Source organism: Desmodus rotundus, chromosome 1, assembly GCF_022682495.2.
Source record: "Desmodus rotundus isolate HL8 chromosome 1, HLdesRot8A.1, whole genome shotgun sequence".
Classification (NCBI taxonomy): domain Eukaryota; kingdom Metazoa; phylum Chordata; class Mammalia; order Chiroptera; family Phyllostomidae; genus Desmodus; species Desmodus rotundus.
Genome location: NC_071387.1, coordinates 162,802,660 through 162,821,190, shown reverse-complemented (window position 1 = coordinate 162,821,190; position 18,531 = coordinate 162,802,660). Strand labels below are relative to the sequence as shown.

General features: G+C 39.5%; 1 protein-coding gene across 1 annotated transcript in view; it reads left to right on the top strand.

The window, feature by feature from the left end:
• The first annotated feature begins 1,370 nt into the window (after nt 1–1,370).
• Nucleotides 1,371–18,531, top strand: part of JMY (junction mediating and regulatory protein, p53 cofactor) — a 91,575-nt gene continuing 74,414 nt past the window's right edge. The window contains 1 exon segment of the mRNA XM_053912264.2: nt 1,371–2,993. Coding sequence (XP_053768239.1) covers nt 1,953–2,993 — 1,041 coding nt within the window. The 5' untranslated portion in view covers nt 1,371–1,952.

Sequence of the window (18,531 nt, the reverse complement as noted above, 5' to 3'; positions counted from 1 at the left end):
CATGTCATCACTTTTTATCAAAAAAAAAAAAAAAAAAAAACCCTTTTAGGAATAATTTTCAGCAGAAAAGAAAAATTTTTCTATAGCATGCTATTGTTTGCTTAGATGGTGATACAGATTTGTGATGGGTTCTCTTTCTTTCTACCTTTTGAAAGGTGTATCTCTGATTTGCATTTGAGAGTTGACACAGTTCAGTTACAAGCTTTGAAAATGTGTGGTTCCTTACAAAGAACTGCAAAAAGGTTTAAAAACCAGTCCTGTTCCCTTTTTGGTCATCCTGCCCAACGTGCCCCTCCCTTTTTTTCTTTTTTGTCAAAGCAGATCTGTATGTCTAAGTGTACTGCTGAGCAACAGGGCTAACATTTTTGGCTGTTTATTCAGGATCAGGACAACACTGAAGTAAAAGTAAGTGTAGCTGACAATGCACGGTCATTTCAAATGGCTTTGCATACATTTTAGAAACATGTATAAAAGTAACATAATGGATTCTTATTGTACTTTACTGTGGATGCTGAATGCCTGCAATATGAATTGGACACTAATAGGACAAAAATGCCAATGGCATAGGCTGGACTGTAAGATCCACTAACCAATTTTAAGAATGTGTTTCATCACAGTTCAGTACGAATAACAAAATTCTTCAGGTTTACATGATTTTTTTTTTTGCATGTGTATTTTGGGAACTCTCATAATTGAAGACAACTTCAAAAGGGCTCAAGTCAGTGATCTCAAAGTGAGGTTCACATAACTATACAATGATGAAACCTGAAGCAATAAAACACCGATGAACTTAAAAGTAAACATTCATACTATTAGGACATGACTGAAATTTCTTTTAATTTTATTTTGTCTTGGAGTTTTACTGGGTTGTCAACAGACATTATTATCCTTTCATATATTAAATTGTGTCTCCAAAATGTTAGGGCAGAATCCAACAGTGTGGAGGAACCCAAACAGTTTAGCACATGGTTCGCATAACGTTCAGGGTATTATCGTATTTCCGAATATAGGACTTATCAAACCCGACTCCCCCGTTCACCCAAAGGGGGGCAATGGAGCCGAACTTACATTTGAGGGCCCCCTACGAATGACTGGAGTGCGACAAGTCTGAGTTCCTCAGCCCTTGTTCCTTTTTCCCCAGGGTTCGGAGGCCCGAGGCCCGCGAGGCACACCTGTCCCTCTCACCCACTAAGAACCGGCAACCTACGAGTCTCGGCTCCAGCCTGTGGGAGAAGGAGGCTGCGCGGGCTGAAGGATGGAGACCAGAGCGCGCCTGCTACCGCCCGGAACCAGCAGGCGCCGAGAGGCGGAGCTGGCGCGCGTGGGCGGGCTGTGCGCGCTGCCGCAGCCGCGGCAGCGTCACCAGCGTGCGGCACGTGCCGGTGTTTACGTCCCTCCTGGAGCCGCCTACGTCAGCAACAGAATGGTAACATTGTGGCGATACTGAGGCTCGGAGTTTAGGAGACGCGTCCATCAGTCAGGCGGCTCTGGGCGGTCGGGAAGAGGAGGAGGGATATCGGCCTGGGCGAGCGGCCAAGACTCATATACAGCCGACCCCCAACCGCCCACCGGCCTGCTCGGCCCTGCGGGACCCACGCCTTACCTCCAGAGCGCCAGAGACGCAGCACCGCGGCCTCTCACGGGGGTGGCCGGGGCGGGCGTGAGGCGCTGCTGCAGTGCTGGGCTTGTAAACAGATCCGGCCGCACGTGACCATGTGAACTACCTGCTCTAGGGACGTGTATTGTCTGTCTTCCCTGCGAGCCCCTCCACAAAGGAGTGCGGTGGATCCGAGCACGCAGGGACAGGCGAGCGAGTGAGGAGAGCCGGCTGGGACGCTAAGATGGCTGAAGGCGCCCGGCGAGGGTGAGCGGGGGGCGCGGTGCAGCCAGCCGGTGAGTCCTCAAGCGGGCAGGACCAGCGTCGCCTCCGGCGGCCTGGCGCCGGAGCCACCATGTCGTTCGCGCTGGAGGAGACACTCGAGTCGGACTGGGTGGCCGTCCGGCCCCATGTGTTTGATGAGCGGGAGAAGCACAAGTTCGTGTTTATTGTGGCCTGGAACGAGATTGAGGGCAAGTTTGCCATAACCTGCCACAACCGGACGGCCCAGAGGCAGAGGAGCGGCTCCCGGGAGCAGGCTGGGGCGCGAGGGGGCGCCGAGTCTGGCGTAGCCGCGTCAGACGGGACCCGGGGGCCGGGCAGCCCTGCGAGCAAGGGGCGGCCAGAGGCCACTGGTTCTGGGACTCTGGGGAGGAGCCCAGGGCCCCGGAGGAGCCCGGCCTGGGCAGAGGGAGGCTCTCCGCGGAGCGCGCGCAACCTTCGGGGGGACTCACTGCTGCGGAGCTCAGCAGGCAAAGGAGCAGAGAGCCCTCTTAGGAGCCCAGTGCGGGCCAAGTCCAGCCCGGTCCGGAAGGGATCTGAAGGTAGAGATGTGGCGGGGGCCGCCGCAGTGTCAACCCCGCCGGCGCCCAAGGAGGCCCCGGTATCCTCTGTGCGGGTAGTGAGTGCCTGCGGGGCAGTCTCCGAGGAGATCGAGGTGCTGGAAATGGTCAGGGAGGACGAGGCGGCTCTGGCCTCCCAGGCGCTTTCAGACGCGGAGCAACAGCCACCCGCCGGTGAACTGGAGTCCGCGGCCGAAGAGTGCAGCTGGGCCGGACTCTTTTCTTTCCAGGATCTGCGGGCTGTGCACCAGCAGCTGTGCTCCGTGAACTCGCAGCTGGAGCCGTGCCTGCCGGTTTTTCCCGAGGAGCCCTCGGGCATGTGGACCGTGCTGTTTGGGGGGGCCCCTGAGTTGACCGAACAGGAGATCGACACTCTGTGTTACCAGCTCCAGGTCTACCTGGGCCACGGCCTGGACACCTGCGGTTGGAAGATCCTCTCCCAGGTACTTTTCACTGAGACCGATGACCCAGAGGAGTATTACGAAAGCCTTAGCGAGCTGCGGCAGAAGGGCTATGAAGAAGTGCTTCAGCGAGCTAGGAAGCACATCCAGGAGGTAAGTTTGGTCGGTCACAGCTTTTCGTTACTCAGTGCCAAAGGCTAGAGTCTCGGTCTAGGCTGTGCACATTTGGGACACTTGTTTTCCAAGACAAGGGAGAAGAAAGATGGGTGCCTGTGACTTACCTCCCTCTTCATTCCTTTCTGTCAGTGGTAGGTAAACTGGCTTTTCTTAATTGGCCCTCTGAAGGACCTTTGGTAAGTCTAGATTTCCTCTTTTATTTATTACATAGGTTTTATGTAGTAAGTGCTCTGTTTACATACTGTTACTAAGATTAAAGCCACTTTGATAAAAAGATGGTCCATGAAGGTAAGCTAAAGGAGCGTTTTTCTTTGCCCCTAAAGCTCTCTCTAGCAATAACTGTCCAGGTATTAACTCTGGTGTCATGTTCATTTACTCAAAATAGTTTGTCTTGTAGAGTTGGTCCGTCTTTACCTCCAAATATAGTTTGGCAACTTGGGCAAGTTTTAAATACTTGGTTCTCCAAATAAGTGGCCTGTCCAAATGAAAAAGTACCAAATGTCAATTGGATGCAAATGTATTTTTAAAGGTTTTATACACTCTTTAGGAATATCGAGTCTTTACAGATGGTTCATGTTTCATTCCTGTTTTAGGGAGAAAAAGATGCTCTGGGCCGGATTGTTTAGTATACTTCATACTTAAAAAGTAGTGCAGTATAGAGTAATATGGGGGAAGGTTGGAATGGGTATACAAAAGGAGCTGTATAATGTGTAAAATATGTAAAATTTGAGGTCATGCCTACTTAACAGCTTTGAAAGAACTTCACTGAAAAAGTATTTTCAGATATACTGTTTCCTCTAATGAACAGTAAAACATACTTTCTCAATTTATTATTTTTAATATTGAGGTTGGACTTGGGGTGGGAAAATTCCCCTTTTTATGGCGTTTATATTCCTGACATTGTGTTGTCATCTGTTAACTTTGCCTTTACTTATATAATACTTGAATCCTGCTATTAAGGCTAAGAAGGCTTTGGTTTCTTAGATATATAGCTTTTCTTTGCTAGACTTGAGGATTTCGGAAATGAGCTCTTTCTTACTTACTGCACAGTGCTCTCTTAAAACTTCCTGAATCCAGGTTTTCACTCCTTCCTATTAGTTTATGTTAAACATCACCCACCTGTATATATGATCCTGGAGATCCAGGATGTTTTTATTTTCTTTTGGATCATCTCCTCTCTCTGGAGTCTGTGTTCTACCTTAGATTGTTTTTGGAAGGAATTGACAGAACTCTTAAATGGCCACATGTATTTGCTCTGGAGTTTTGCTACTTATTGATCTATATTTCATTGAAATTGGAAGGACAAAGTTAGTGCTTCTTTCTCTTACTCCATTTTACAGATACATATTATACCGTTGTTTTTTTTAAACTTTGTATTTTTTAATTCCTAAGTCATCTAGGCAAGCATGTCTGGTTTTAATTTTATTGATACTCAGAAAAAATTTTGTTTGGATTTTTTAATTCAAATTGGGTTAAAAATTAGGGCTGCCAAAAGTATAGTTAATTAACAATTTTCTAGAACTCTTTCATGGAGTGGTTACATTTAAAAAAAATATCTTTTGCTAATTAAGTTTATATTGACCATAATATTTTATTCTCTTTAACAGAGAAAAATTTAGACTTTTAAAAGAGGATTTTGCATTTTGGGAAACACCTCAAAATAAATAAAATTTGTTATAAATTAATTGAACATTAAATACATAAACTTTTGGCACTTAATTTAGTTGACTTGAATGGTATTTAAAAAAAATTGCTGTCAAGGAAATCAGCAGGTTTAGTTGTAATGCCCACCCTGATTTCTACTAGAAAGTTGTATTGAAATTTATGAAGCTTAATGTGGGGAAAGGATAATGTGATTGATTAATTAGTGATGTCTGCCATGGACATGGTAATGGAGGTATATAGCACACCAGGCATGTATTTTTTTGTTCCCCAACTGCTTAATTTCTTTGCTATCTTAATAATTTGCAGTAACTTTTTTTTTAGGTAAAATCTTTATAGAACTTGTGTCATTTTTCTGTTGTTGATTTTATTGAGTTTAAGAATTACATCTAACTCAATGATTTTGTATTTCCAATTCTCAGGTTGATTTAACTCATGAAATTGGCTGTGGTTTTTCAAGCTAGGTGTATTTGGTAAATCAAACACATTCTTAAGTCTATGATGCTTAGAAAATTAAGTTGTTTGGTCATGTTTTTCCTTTAATTTCAGTGAATCTATTTTCTGGTCCCTTTTCCCATAGAGTTTCTTTTCCTATTCATGTAAAGGTTTCAGCTTAAAGACCACACCTGTTTTTGTTCAGGATGGTCAGTTAATTGTTGAGAGGAGTTTTGTGATTTTTTTTTTTAAATAGAACAGACTGTGAATAGAACGTAAACTTCTCAGGCACTGGCCTTGACAATATCTTGAAATTCTTTTTTGCCACCCCCTATCTAGTTCAGGGCCACAGGTCTTGTGAGCACTTTTAATATTAGTGGACAAAGGACCCAGTTTGTTTTTAGTATTGCAAGAATTTAAAGGTTTTGGAAGAAGTGTCTTTTTAATGTAAAGTTGTGTGTAAATAAGTTTTTATAAAATGATAAATGTAAATTACTCAAGGGACAATGTTATTGAAAAACTAAGAGAAGAATCTCTTAAAACTGTAAAATGACTTCCTAAATAAGGAGTTTTTTTTATCTGGAGTTGGTGAATTCCCTACAAATTGAGGGGAGGTATACATGAACTTTAATGAGCATGTAAAGTTTTATGTGCGTAGGGATATTTGCATTTCGGGGGTAGAAAGGTTTTTGTCAAACTCTTAAAGGTGTTTTTTCAAAAAGAGCTTAACCACAATTGTAAGTTACGTGCTTTGTAAATTAGCACCCTTGGCTGGTGTGCTTTGTAAATCTTATTGGAGTTTAATTTTTGGAATATACTTATTAAATATGGATTATAAGACATATTCCTATATCCTTGTCTTAAGAAATGTTGAATTAAACCTTAAGTTTTCTGCTAAAAGTTTTAATAATTCACAGATTTAGTCATCTGACTGTAAATAATAGTTTATAAGGAGCTACAATTTACACAATACTGAGCAATTATTTTTAGATTACATAAAAATTATATACTACTTACTTAGGACCTAAATCTTGAATGTAAATGAAATGTGAAATTTATTATAGGTTAGGTTTGTTTCGGACTTTTACAAGGGTTTACTATAAGTAGTGCTATTTATATAGCAGGCACTCCATTCCTGAATGAATCAGGTGCTACCAAGGCATCTTGGAATGGTTTCAGCAGTGGCCCTGGTTCTTGGTCAAAGTTGATGATTGTATAATAGTGTGTGTGCATGGTGGCCCTACTGTGGCTTACCTTTGATGAGTTAAGCTTTGTAAATAATGGTTTCTGTATTTTTGAAATTTTTAGTTGTGGTCCTTTAAGTAATAAACCTTAGTAACTATAATTGTAGGCTTGATTAAGATCTGAAATCAGTGTTCACTTTGGAATTTATTATGTTTGTAAAACTGTCCTCAATTCTAACTTCTTTCCAGTTGAAACCACTGTTTGAGAATAGTGTATATTTTCAAAAGTAGCCATCTACAAAAAGCACACAGTAACCAGAGCCTGCTTAGGGTTTGGAGTCTGGAAGACTTGGATTTGAATGCAGGCTTAATCACTTCTTTGACCTGCTTACTTATTTAAACTCTTTTAAACAGAGAAATGGGGAAAATGCTTAAAGGGTATCTGAACGTTTAGTGAAGATAATATGAAAAAGTGCCTAACAAAGTGGCACTTACAAAGGAGACTTCCAAGACGTGTTAATGGTCTCTACTTTCATGTAATAAGGATTCTCCAGAGTTTTCAATTCAATACACCTTTCAGGGAATGTATTGGGTTGGCCAAAAAGTTCATTTAGTTTATCCCCTACAATGGCTCTAGTAGTGCTTACTTGACTTTAACTTCACTCAAAACAATTTTGTTTGTATTATGACATCTGTCATATAAAAACTTATCAAAATTGGTGAATTTTTGTGCAGGCATTTTAATGTTGAAGACAGAAGATACGCAACATTTTCGGCATATTATGGTTTATTATTTCAAGAGAGGTAAAAAAAACAGCTAAAAGGCAAAAAAGATTTGCACAGTGTATGGAGAAGGTGCTGTGAGTGATTGAATGTGTCAGAAGTGGTTTGCGAAGTTTGTTGGTACTTCTGACACTTTGGCCAAATAATCCTTGCTGTGGGGCATTTGTCTTAGTCATTGGAAGATGTTTAGCAGCACCCCTGGCCTCTACGACCACTAGAAGCCAATAGCAGGAGACAGCTGACGTACTCAAAATATCCAAATCAGTAAGTCAGTAACTTACTGACAAATGTGGAAATGACAAATGTGTTTTTTATTTTACAGAAAAAACGTAATGGACATTTTGGCCATCCCAATGACTAATTTATTGGTTACTTAGGTATTGGGCACTTCACATTACCTATCTCCTTACTTCCTTCCTTCTATCTTTTGAGCTAAGTGGTGTTTTTTTTGTTGTTGTTTTTGGTTTTTTTACTATTTTGCTGAAGTAGGAGTTGAAACTTAAAGGTGTTACCCAGATTTGGTCAACATTAAACAGTTAAGGAGTGACAAAACTTAAGATTCAAACCTAGATCTGTCTTAATCCAGATGTGCGCCTTTTTTGCCATGCCTAGTTTCCCTGAAGACATTAGAAGGGATGTCAGTCTCCACTCCTGAGAATAGAGAAGTACCAGTATTTTAAAATTTTAATAAGTTGAATAATGACTTTTAAATTAAGTTGTCATTTGATTGATTTCAAATTAATTATGATTGGCATGGTGTGGGGTCTGCATGTTGTGTTGTATTTTATTTTTTTTAATATATTTTATTGCTTATGCTATTACAGTTGTCCCATTCTTTTCTCCCCTTTATTCCCCTCCGCCGTGCACCCTCTGTCCCACCATCATTCCCCACCTTAGTTCATGTCCATGGGTCATACATATAAGTTCTTTGGCTTCTCCATTTCCCATACTGTTCTTAACCTCCTCCTGTCTTTTGTACCCACAGATTATGCTTCTCATTTCTTGTACCTTTTCCCTCATTTTCCCCTCACCCCCTCCCTGCTGGTAACCTTCCATGTGATCTCCATTTCTGTGAATCTGTTCCTGTTCTGGTTGTTTTCTTAGTTCATTTTTTTTGTTTTTTTTAGATTTGCTTGTTGATAGTTGTTTGTCGTCATTTTACTGTTTGTATTTTTTATCTTCTTTTTCTTAGATAAGTCCCTTTAACAGTTCATATAATAAGGGCTTGGTGATGATGAACTCCTTGAATTTGACCTTATCTGAGAAGCACTTTATCTGCCCTTACATTCTACATGATAGCTTTGCTGGATAGAGTTATCTTGGATGTAGGTCCTTGCCTTTCATGACTTGAAATACTTCTTTCCAGCCCCTTCTTGCCTGCAAGGTTTCTTTTTGAGAAATCAGCTGATAGTCTTATGGGAACTCCTTTGCAGGTAACTGTCTCCTTTACTCTTGCTGCTTTTAAGATTCTCTCCTTATTTTTAATCTTAGGTGATATAATTAGGATGTACCTTGGTGTGTGTTTCCTTGGGTCAACAGCTTCTTTGGGATTCTCTGAGCTTCTTGAATTTCTTGGAAGTCTATTTCTTTTGCCAGATCCGGGAAGTTCTCCTTCATTATTTTTTCAAATAAGTTTTTAATTTTTTACTGTTCCTCTTCTCCTTCTGGCACCCCTATGATTCGGATATTGGAATGTTTAAAGTTGTCCCGGAGGTTCCTAAGCCTCTTCTGATATTTTGAATTTTTGTTTCTTCATTCTGTTCTGATTGAATGTTTCTTTCTTCCTTCTGCTCCAAACCGTTGATGTGAGTCCCGATTTCCTTCCCTTCACTGTTGGTTCCCTGTACATTTTCCTTTATTTCACTTTTCATAGGCTTCACTTTTTCCTCTACTTTGTGACCAACTCTACCATTTCTGTGAGCATCCTGATTACCAGTTTTTTGAACACTGCATATTATAGTTGGCTATCTCTTCATCGCTTAGTTGTATTTTTTCTGGAGCTTTGATCTGTTCTTTCATTTGGGCGATATTTTTTTTGGTCTCGGCAGGCCTGTTAAATAGTAAGGGGCAGAGCCTTAGGTGTTCACCAGGGCGGGGCAACCCATTTGACTGCTCTGTGATGCTGTATGTGGGGGAGGGGTCTGAGAGGGAACAGTGTCACTCGCTCTGCTCTCACCCTGCTTTCAGTCACTTCCCTGCTACCCACAAGCAAATTGGGCCCTTCTGGTGCTGATTCCCAGGTGGGTGGTTTTGTGTACGTTCTAGGACCCCGTGGGCCTCTCCAATGAACTCTCCTGTGAGGATGGGAGTTTCTCCCACTGTCACAACCCCTACAGGTTTTTTTCAGTCAGAGGTTTTGAAGCTTTTTTTCCCCATACTGGGACCCTGGGTAGCAAGGTCTGTCTTGCTCCCCAGTTGTTTCTCCTGGTTTATCTGCATGTAAATGTGAGACTGCCCAGTCCGCCAGCCGTCACCTCTCCTGGTCTCCCAGCCGCCCTATTGTAGTGAGTCGTCTTCACCCCCACTGCCCGTCTCCATCCCCCCTACTGGCCTGGGTGAATGTTTCTTCTTTAACTTCTTAGTTGTCCCACTACCATACAGTTTGATTTTCTGTCAGTTCTGGGGGGTTTTGTTTTTGTTTTTGTTTTTTAATTTGTTGATGTCCTTTTGGTTTTGCGAGGAAGCAAAATGTATCTGCCTACACCTCCATCTTGACCAGAAGTCCTGCAAGTTGCATTTTAGAAGAAGGAGTTCACCTAGGGGTGCAGGGATGGATTTATGGTAAGACAGGAGTGCCCAATCACTTTTATTCTTTGTATCTTAAAATGACTCAGCTATAAACAACTCCTGAATTCTGAGATTATTTAACAGAAGGCTCAAGGGACTCTAAGAAGACTTTGCTTAGCACCTCTTCTCCCAATTATGACTTCCCTAAGTTTTCTGGAAAACTCAGATGCGTTATAAAACTCTGAAGCCTTGCTGAAACCCCAACTATATACATTAGAGAAATGACAATCTTTTACGAGCCTTAGGATGCTCATCTTTTATTGGGCCAGGGAGCCATGACCCATTATATTAGGTAGGTATGATTAGTAGAATCAGGCCCAGGAAGGACATTATGTAGTTGCAGTGGAGAGAGTTGTTCTGCCAGTATATCCCTGTAAAAAGAGTACAAACTGCTATCTTGCTGTAAAACACATTTAAGGAATAATGAAGCTAAGAGAATTTTGTGGAATTCTTGAGAGTTATAAGTTTGATGAAAGACTTGAAAGCTGGAAGCTGTTAAAATAATGACTTAGATACTAACCATTTTTTTCAATTCTCTGTTCAAGTAAACTTGGCCATTTTTCACGTCACCAAAAAAAGAGGTAAGTGTAGGGAAAAAAAGATGAATATATGTCTCTAGGTTAGTACCCTGTAAAGAAGGAAAAGTGGAGGCTGGTGGCAGGATGGCAGTTTTCCTAATAACTAATTTATGTGGCGGTTTCTTTGCTTGCCGTTTACCATCACGTGATGACCGATACACCAGATACTTCACAGACATGAAATTAGGCATGTTTCTTCCTTGCTAAAACAAGGTCAGCTTGGATACTTTAGTAATGTGAATACAAGGGGGGGGAGGGTGTCTGTGTGTGTGAAAGAGAGAAGGTGAGTAAAAAGTTTGGTTTGTCAAACATAACAGCTGTGTTTGAATTTGCAATCTTCACTCCCACAATGTTCACATAACTTTAATCATTCTTTCACTGTTTTCCGTTGTTGCTTTACTTGACCTTTCATTGACTGTAGAATATTATTGGAAGTGGAACTCCAGAGCACAAGGTGGCCTCCATAGGTGGTTAAATGTATTTCTACTTATTTATTCACTTTTTTTTTGTAATGGGAAGTTTCCAGTGGCTTGTTTTACTCTTTAATAGACCAGAATCTGCTACCTCTGAATCTGACCCATTCCCTTAGTTGCTGATAGGAAAAAAATTAAGTCGCATGGGTAAGAAGCATAGGCAGTAAAGGCTAAATAATAATTCTTGGTGCTTTTTTGTGGGGGTGGGTGGGTAGAGGTGGTAAAATTCATTTGGTTTTTTAAGCTTCTTACAGGCGACTGTAAATACCAAGTAGCCTTAACATAGTATCTAAGTTATTAAAACCAGAGAAGACCTAATTTAGCAAAAAGCTAGAAAATTTTGTGTTCTCCTAAATGTTGGAATTGGCTTCTTAACACTTGTCCTTGAATTTTAAATTTTATATGGTCGTAATTGCATGATAGACTCTTTTTCAGACCGTAGTAAGGGTTATGTAGACTAGGCTAAGAAATGAAGCCTGATGTGCTAGACATTTTATAGAGGAGAATAGTTTAAGAATAAATGTATGAAGTTCCTTTAATGATTTGGGATATTATTTTTAACTTTAAGGTTTGAGGGTGATGGCTTGGAGCTTAGTTTATTCAACAAATAGTACCCTCACGTAATGTAGGCATTGGGAAAAGACAGTGATGAACAAGAATGGTCATTTTCTTTGTGACAATAAAATTGGTTACCAGGTCATCCTGGTGATAGATATAGATAGGCTTAGTTGAGGCAGAGTACTTTTAAAGAAGTGTCTCACTATACTGCCTTTAATTAATGCTTAGTGGAAAGAAAATTTTTTGGACATGGCTCAAGAAAATCTGTGTTTTTGCCCTAATTCTGATATTTGTTGCTTGGTCTTAGGTTGTCACTTACCATCCTCTGGCCTTAGTTCCTTTTTGTAAAGTGAAGTAACAGTGTCCTTTTTAAGGACCTTAGGGTAGTTTAGAGGCACAGTGTGGCATGGGTTGGGACTTGAACCCCTTGTTTTATGTGCTTGTGTCCAAGTTTAGACCATCCTACATTAATGTGACTGTCCAAGTCACAGCACTTTAATGTTGCTTGAGTTTATAGGCTCTGAATGCAGAGAGCATTAGAAGAGGGCAGGACTAGTGTTTCTTCCTGTTTCAGGATTTGTTCTGTTCTCACTCTTTGTTCCTTAGCTCTACTTGAAGTTTTTTTGTGCGTGTTTTCCTATGGCTTCGGTATTAAAACTGCTTTTCCCATCAGTTTTTAATGACTTGTTGAAGTTACACTAATAAAATGAATGTTTAATTACTAACCCTTTCTTCCTCTTCACCTTCCCTCTGTCCTCTATGGACTCCAAGAAGGTCATAATTGGAGTGATCTATGGATAGAGAATATGAAGGCTTTAGTTTTCAATAATCACAATAACTATTCTTTTTTAATGTTTCCTGTGGTTCAGGCACTGTGAGGAGGTCTTTAAATATGTTATCTTGGTTAGCATGAAGATAGAAGTTAAGACGTAGGGTTCAAGTGAGTTTGAGCCAGGGCTTCTCTACTTAACAGCTTTGTGAATTTGGACCAGCCTAATTCAGTGCCTTAGCTTCCCCGTCTGTAAAGTGAGAATAATAATACTGTAGCCTCACAGTGATTTAAAAATAGGTAAAATACTTAGAATATTAAACACTTGGTAAATGTTGACTTTTATTTATATTAATCTTCACATCAACCTAAGAGGTAGGGGTTTTGCAGTACAGGAAATAGTTTCAAAGAAATTAGATAAATTTGCCAAAGATAACATATCTAGTATAAAGAACCTGATTCAAATCTGAGCCTAACAGATTCCTGGCTGCTTTCTTAGCCATTTGGACCATCTTCATCCCGACAGAAAGGGAAAGAGGCTGATAAACTTAACCATTGTCAACTTGAAGTGCATGATTAATGTCTCATCACTGGACAAAACATTCATAGTAGCTGGCTGTTTTTGATAAACTTTGATTATGTACATATACTGTAGTCAACAATGTTGTCTGTGATTAGAGAACCTTGTAATCCCAAAGGAGGCTAATTTAAATTTGTGTCTGCATTAAATTCTGTTTTATATTAAGCTCACTAAGGGTGAGTTGGTTTGGACTGTTTGATAATTTTCCTTAAAAGTCTTTGTATGTATTGGGTTGGCCAAAAAGTTCTTTTAGTTTTTTTCTGTACAATGCCTGTAGTAGTGCTTAGTTGGCTTTAACTTCATTTGAAACAATTTTGTTACATTGTTTTGGGACAGCTGTCATATAAAATCATCAAAATTGATGAATTTTTGTGCAGGGTTTTAATATTGAAGATGGAAGGAGATACGCAACATTTTCGGCATATTATGGTTTATTATTTCAAGAGAGGTAAAAACACAGCTAAAAGGCAAAAAAGATTTGCACAGTGTACGGAGAAGGTACTGCGAGTGATTGAATGTGTCAGAAGTGGTTTGCGAAGTTTCTTGGTACTTTTGACATTTTGGCCAAATAATTCCTTGCTGTGGGGCATTTGTCTTAGTCATTGGAAGATGTTTAGCAGCACCCCTGGCCTCTACCCACTAGAAGCCAATAGCAGGAGACAGCTGACGTACTCAAAATATCCAAATCAGTAAGTCAGTAACTTACTGACAAATGTGGAAATGACAAATGTGTCTTTTATTATATGGAAAAAATGTAATGGACATTTTTGCCAACTCAATATGTCTTACTCTGAAGAAAACTTATATTGTCCCCAAACATTTATAAATACTCCCCCCAACCCCATGGTAGGACTAGGGCATTTGGTATATTCTAAGCTAAGACCTAAAATCACCTCCTCCCTCTAACTGTTTATTCCCATTTTAATTAATTAGTCCCCAACACCAAATAGTTAATATTATTCTCCCCTTCCTCTCATAACATTACCCTATAATTGCCTTACTTATTGGCTAAATTTTTCTGGCTAGGCGGGAGAGGAAGACAGTTACGGATGTTAACTTCTCTTGTTTTATTTTCATTTGGAAATCCTGCCTGCTTTTTTTTTCTTTTATATTAGGTCATGGGAATTTTGCTATTGGAGTTGCTAAATGAAAGTGAAAAGGTTATGACAAGTGGGGTTAAAGAAAAGAAGAATTAAGAGAGAAAAGGGACTAGAATTAACTTCAGAGTAGCAATATTTAAACTTAAAATATTCATGGGAATGAATAGGACTCATTATTTCAGTAAAAGGAAATTATGTGCCAGCTCACAGTGAAGCCTGTCTAGATGCTTGTAAATAACGTGTTATAAAGTCTCTGGCTCCCAGGAGGGTGTTGGCTCATGAGCAGGTTTTACTCTATATATTGAGCCTTGTGAGACCTAAAATTTGAAATAAGACTTTTATTTATTTGTTTTAAATGAAATTGCCTTTTTTAAAAGTGTTGGCATTTGTTTTTGTTTGCTCTTGCAAAATGTATTCTCATATTTTTCATTGCATTTGTACAAATTTTCCTCTATTTTGGATAGCCATTATTGTGGGTTATGTTATTAAGGAGTTCAGCCACCACTTAAAATACTGTCTTTATGGGGAAAAACAAAAACACAAATGTGCCTTTAGGGTACAACATGTTTAACAATCAACTTTCCCTCCATCTTCATTTATTTAGTATGTTTTCAAAGGATTCAGAATTCTGTTTCTTATGAAGAGAAATTAGGTATTAGTATATGCTGATTTTTTTAAGTGAATTTATTTGAAATTTTCTATTCATGTTTGATTGAGGAGTGGAAAATTAATCTGGTTTAAGACAGTTGGGCACATACCTTTAGTATTTTTTAAAAATAAGTAATATGATTAATATTATTCTATAGATACAGTGTTGGATTTTGTAAGCGTTCTTATCACAGGGAAGGTCAAGCATTTTGGGGTAGAGGATCTAGATGGTTAATGTAGACTTTGCTTTATCTCACCTCTGAATTATATACATAAATGTAAGTACCCTGGCTCACTGACCAGTCTTTCTGAAATGTGAAGCCATTTGTACAAAATATGTGCCGAGCTTACCTCAGTCTTTACCAAAAAACAGCACTGTAATTGCAAATGTTTTTTTCCTGGAGGCAATCCTAAACCCCTTTCCTAGCTTAATGACTTGAAAAGTGTAGCAGGGCTGGACAGACTGAAGTACTTTTAGGGTAAAGTAGCCATCTTGGAAAATACAATGAAATAGTTGGTAGATTGAGGGTTGTAGTACATTACTGTTGTGCTACAGGTCATAGTTTTTAGAGTTGTTATAAATTGTTGATTTTTATTCATTTCTTATGTAATATGTGGATAGGTTGTTTTTAAAACTGGTGTTTAATTCTGTATATGCTTGTGTGTGTTTCCCTGGCATCTTAAGATGTTAAGTTGTGTACTCTTTTTCTGCTCTGTGGTCATTTCTCATCCCAAAGCTCCAGTCCTGCATTTCCAACTTTCCTTTGCACCTGGATGTCCTGCTGTTCTCCTGTTACTTCATTTACCCAGAGCACATCCTCCACCTGCCATCCCTGACTTGGTCTATGGCTGTCTGGTGCAGCCACTTTTAATCTGAGTCTTTCCCATTTCCCTGGAAATGCTTCACTCCCATCAGTTCTCAAAACTATTCCAATTCTTCCAAATCTGGTGTTTGCTGGTTCTGATTGATTATGTCAACTGATCATTTTTACAACAGTTTTTCAATGTGGGCAAAACAACACTTTTTATGTACACTTTCATTTGTAAATGCATACTGATTCAGAAATGTTAAATACAAATTTTAGAACTGAAGAACTGTGGAATCACACTTATGTATTAGTTACTGCTTTCCCATGTTGCTGCTCCTACTGCCATTTTAGCTTACTCTCTCACTCTCATCCCTAGACTGGTTTTAGCTTTCTTCCAGTGTCTTCCTTGCAATGTAGACTTTCTATATTTTGCTCCCAAACACACATACGCACACCCAATGAACTCTTCCATTCCTGCAGAGTCCAAATTGCTAGCATTCAGGGTAATTTTGGTCAGCCAGCCAGTCTTATCTCTTCTCCATGTGAACCTTTCATTACCCTAGCCAAGCTTTTTTAACTATTGTTCACTGAACTCACCATATACCATGCTCCATTGTACAGGACCCTCCCCCTTCCCCTATGTCTTGAATTTTTGCTTGTCTAAGTTCCACCTATAGTTCCGGAGCTAGATCCAGTGCCCCTCCTGTATAAAGTCATTTCTGACCACTGTCAGAAATTTAGAAATCAGAGAGGTCTTATGTTGCATATGGCTCATATCATCTATGACTGCTGCCCTGTGGTTTTCTCTTTATGGACCCTACCTGCCCTTTAAAATACATTGTAAGTCCCTAAGAGACAAAGATGGGTTTTGCTGTTGTCGGTTTCTAATGCCTCAAATTCCTTAGTGCTTCTTTACACGATAGGTGCTCAGAAGATATTCTTTGGTCTGTTTTAAAATTGGTTTCTGTACATGACATGTTTGCATGTAGTTAACATTTTAACTAAAAGCATGTATTTATCTGGGATTAAAATGAAGTCAAATTCATCACTTATCTATGACGTAAAGAATCTGAAAATTAGTTTTTAAAATACCAGAATAAACCATTACTGTCAGTAGCCCTTACACTTTCTAAAACTAGATTTTAGCATTAATAGTTTTTAACAAATAATGATTCACATAGAAATAACATAAAATGATTTGGTTTTTTAACATATCCTCAAGCTTTTATTGTCACATAATAAAACAAAATATGAAGCTTAGAACTGGCTCACTTGGCCCTTTCTCTTTTTATCTCCTCCCAGTTCAAAATGCTGGCATCTCTTAATAGCCAGTATTCTCTTAGATATGAGTTGGACACAATGCATTTAAGCCTTAGCACAATCTTTGTAGTTTTAGTCTTTTTGCGGAAAATCGGCTTAGTCTGCCCACCATAGCCACTCTGTTGTCATAATGCCAATTTCCCTGTGCAGAGAATCCTTGCCCTTCTTGTACTGTTACTTTGTAGGGTTGATGCTTGCCACACTATTTTACAGAAAGTCAGGTGGATTTTAGGAACGTTTACCATGTTCGGGAGAAAGCTGTTGGCATGGAAAGATGATTTAACAGCTTTACAAAACAATAACAGAGATGAGCAGTGTGCTTTGTCAGTGGAATATTTGTGTGACATTGGTCCTCAGTTAAGGAAACAGACCTGGTAGATCCGAGGGATGGGGAGTTCCCAGAAGAACCACAGGTCCAGTTTCATTGCTAGGATAGACCTTTCCCTTTTGAGCTACCCCAGTGCTGGTCTGAGTCACCGCTTTTCATAATTATTTGCATGTCTTAATAATGTAATGGTGAAGATATTACTTGTGGAATATGTTGTTTCCTAAATAAGGAGGCATTCAGTTTTGGGTTTGACACATTAGAGATGGGGAGAAATTTATGAAGCTATCCACAAAAGTGTCTAGCTTCTAAATTTTATATCTAGGACTTCAAAAATTATTCCAAGATCTTGAAGGATAGTAGCAGTCCTATAATCCTGAAGTCAGAGAGATGACCCTTAAAGTATGATGGGCAAGGTACAGGATGGGAACTCCTGAATTTAAGCACAGTAGGTGTCTTCCTCTCCTCTTCTATTTGTAATTGGTTACTGGGTTAGAAACCAAGTTGACTAGCCCTGGGGAAAATAGTAAGTGGCACAGGGTGGTTTTGCAGTTTTCTATGTTGCAGTGATTATCATAGGGTCATGAAAAAATGTTTTTAACTGTTATTAGTGACTCCTTTAAGAACCTGGTAAAAGACGGGGGTCCTTGCCCTAGAGAAGTTTTGCAATAGGCAGAGCTTTGTTTTAAGAATCAGTAATTGAGATCTCATAGGTTAAGAGCCTAGTATCAGGATTAAATCAGGGAGCCCTTCCCCCCAAAAAAGGTATCCAGAGAGCAAAATAACTTCCTAAAATTACATGAGAGATGTGTCTATTTTTGAAGCAGGACCTGTCCAGGCCCCTGTCCTCAGCCTGTCCTTTCTTTCCTCTGCATCTCTGTATTGTGCATCTTTTCTTTTGTTTGTTTGTTTGTTTGAATTCTGTTCTCTTTATTCTTTGTGTGTCCTTTTGTAGGATTTTGGTTTGTGGTTACCATAGGTTTTTGTATATCATTCTATATCTATAGCAGTTTATTTAAGCTGATAAGTATTTAAGTTTGAATATACTCTAAAAGGACTATATTTGTACACCCCTCTCCACGCTTTAAGTTTTTGATGTCATATTTTAAATGTTTTTGTGTTGTGTATCTTTTAACTACTTACTGTAGTTTTGAGTTGAGTTTGGTACTTCTGTTTTTTGACCAAAATGCAGTAGCTTTTTAAAAGTCTGATTTGCTGTATTTATTAACTGTTTGGCTTTATCTGTGATATTTTTCTTTTCTCATATTTTTTTTACTTCTGGTTAGTGTATTTTGTGCTTCTTGATATTGTGTTGGTTGTATTTGAGCCCCTGTAAAGTCATCCTCTGCAGGTATTTTGTGTTCTCATTCACATCCATCTACATTCTGACTCAGTTTGTGTCCATTAGTGGGTTTTCTCAAATTGAGCAAACCTGCATTTTCCACATTTTAAATTCAGGCTTTCCCTAAGACCCCAAATATCCTTAATCCTAATTAATACCAC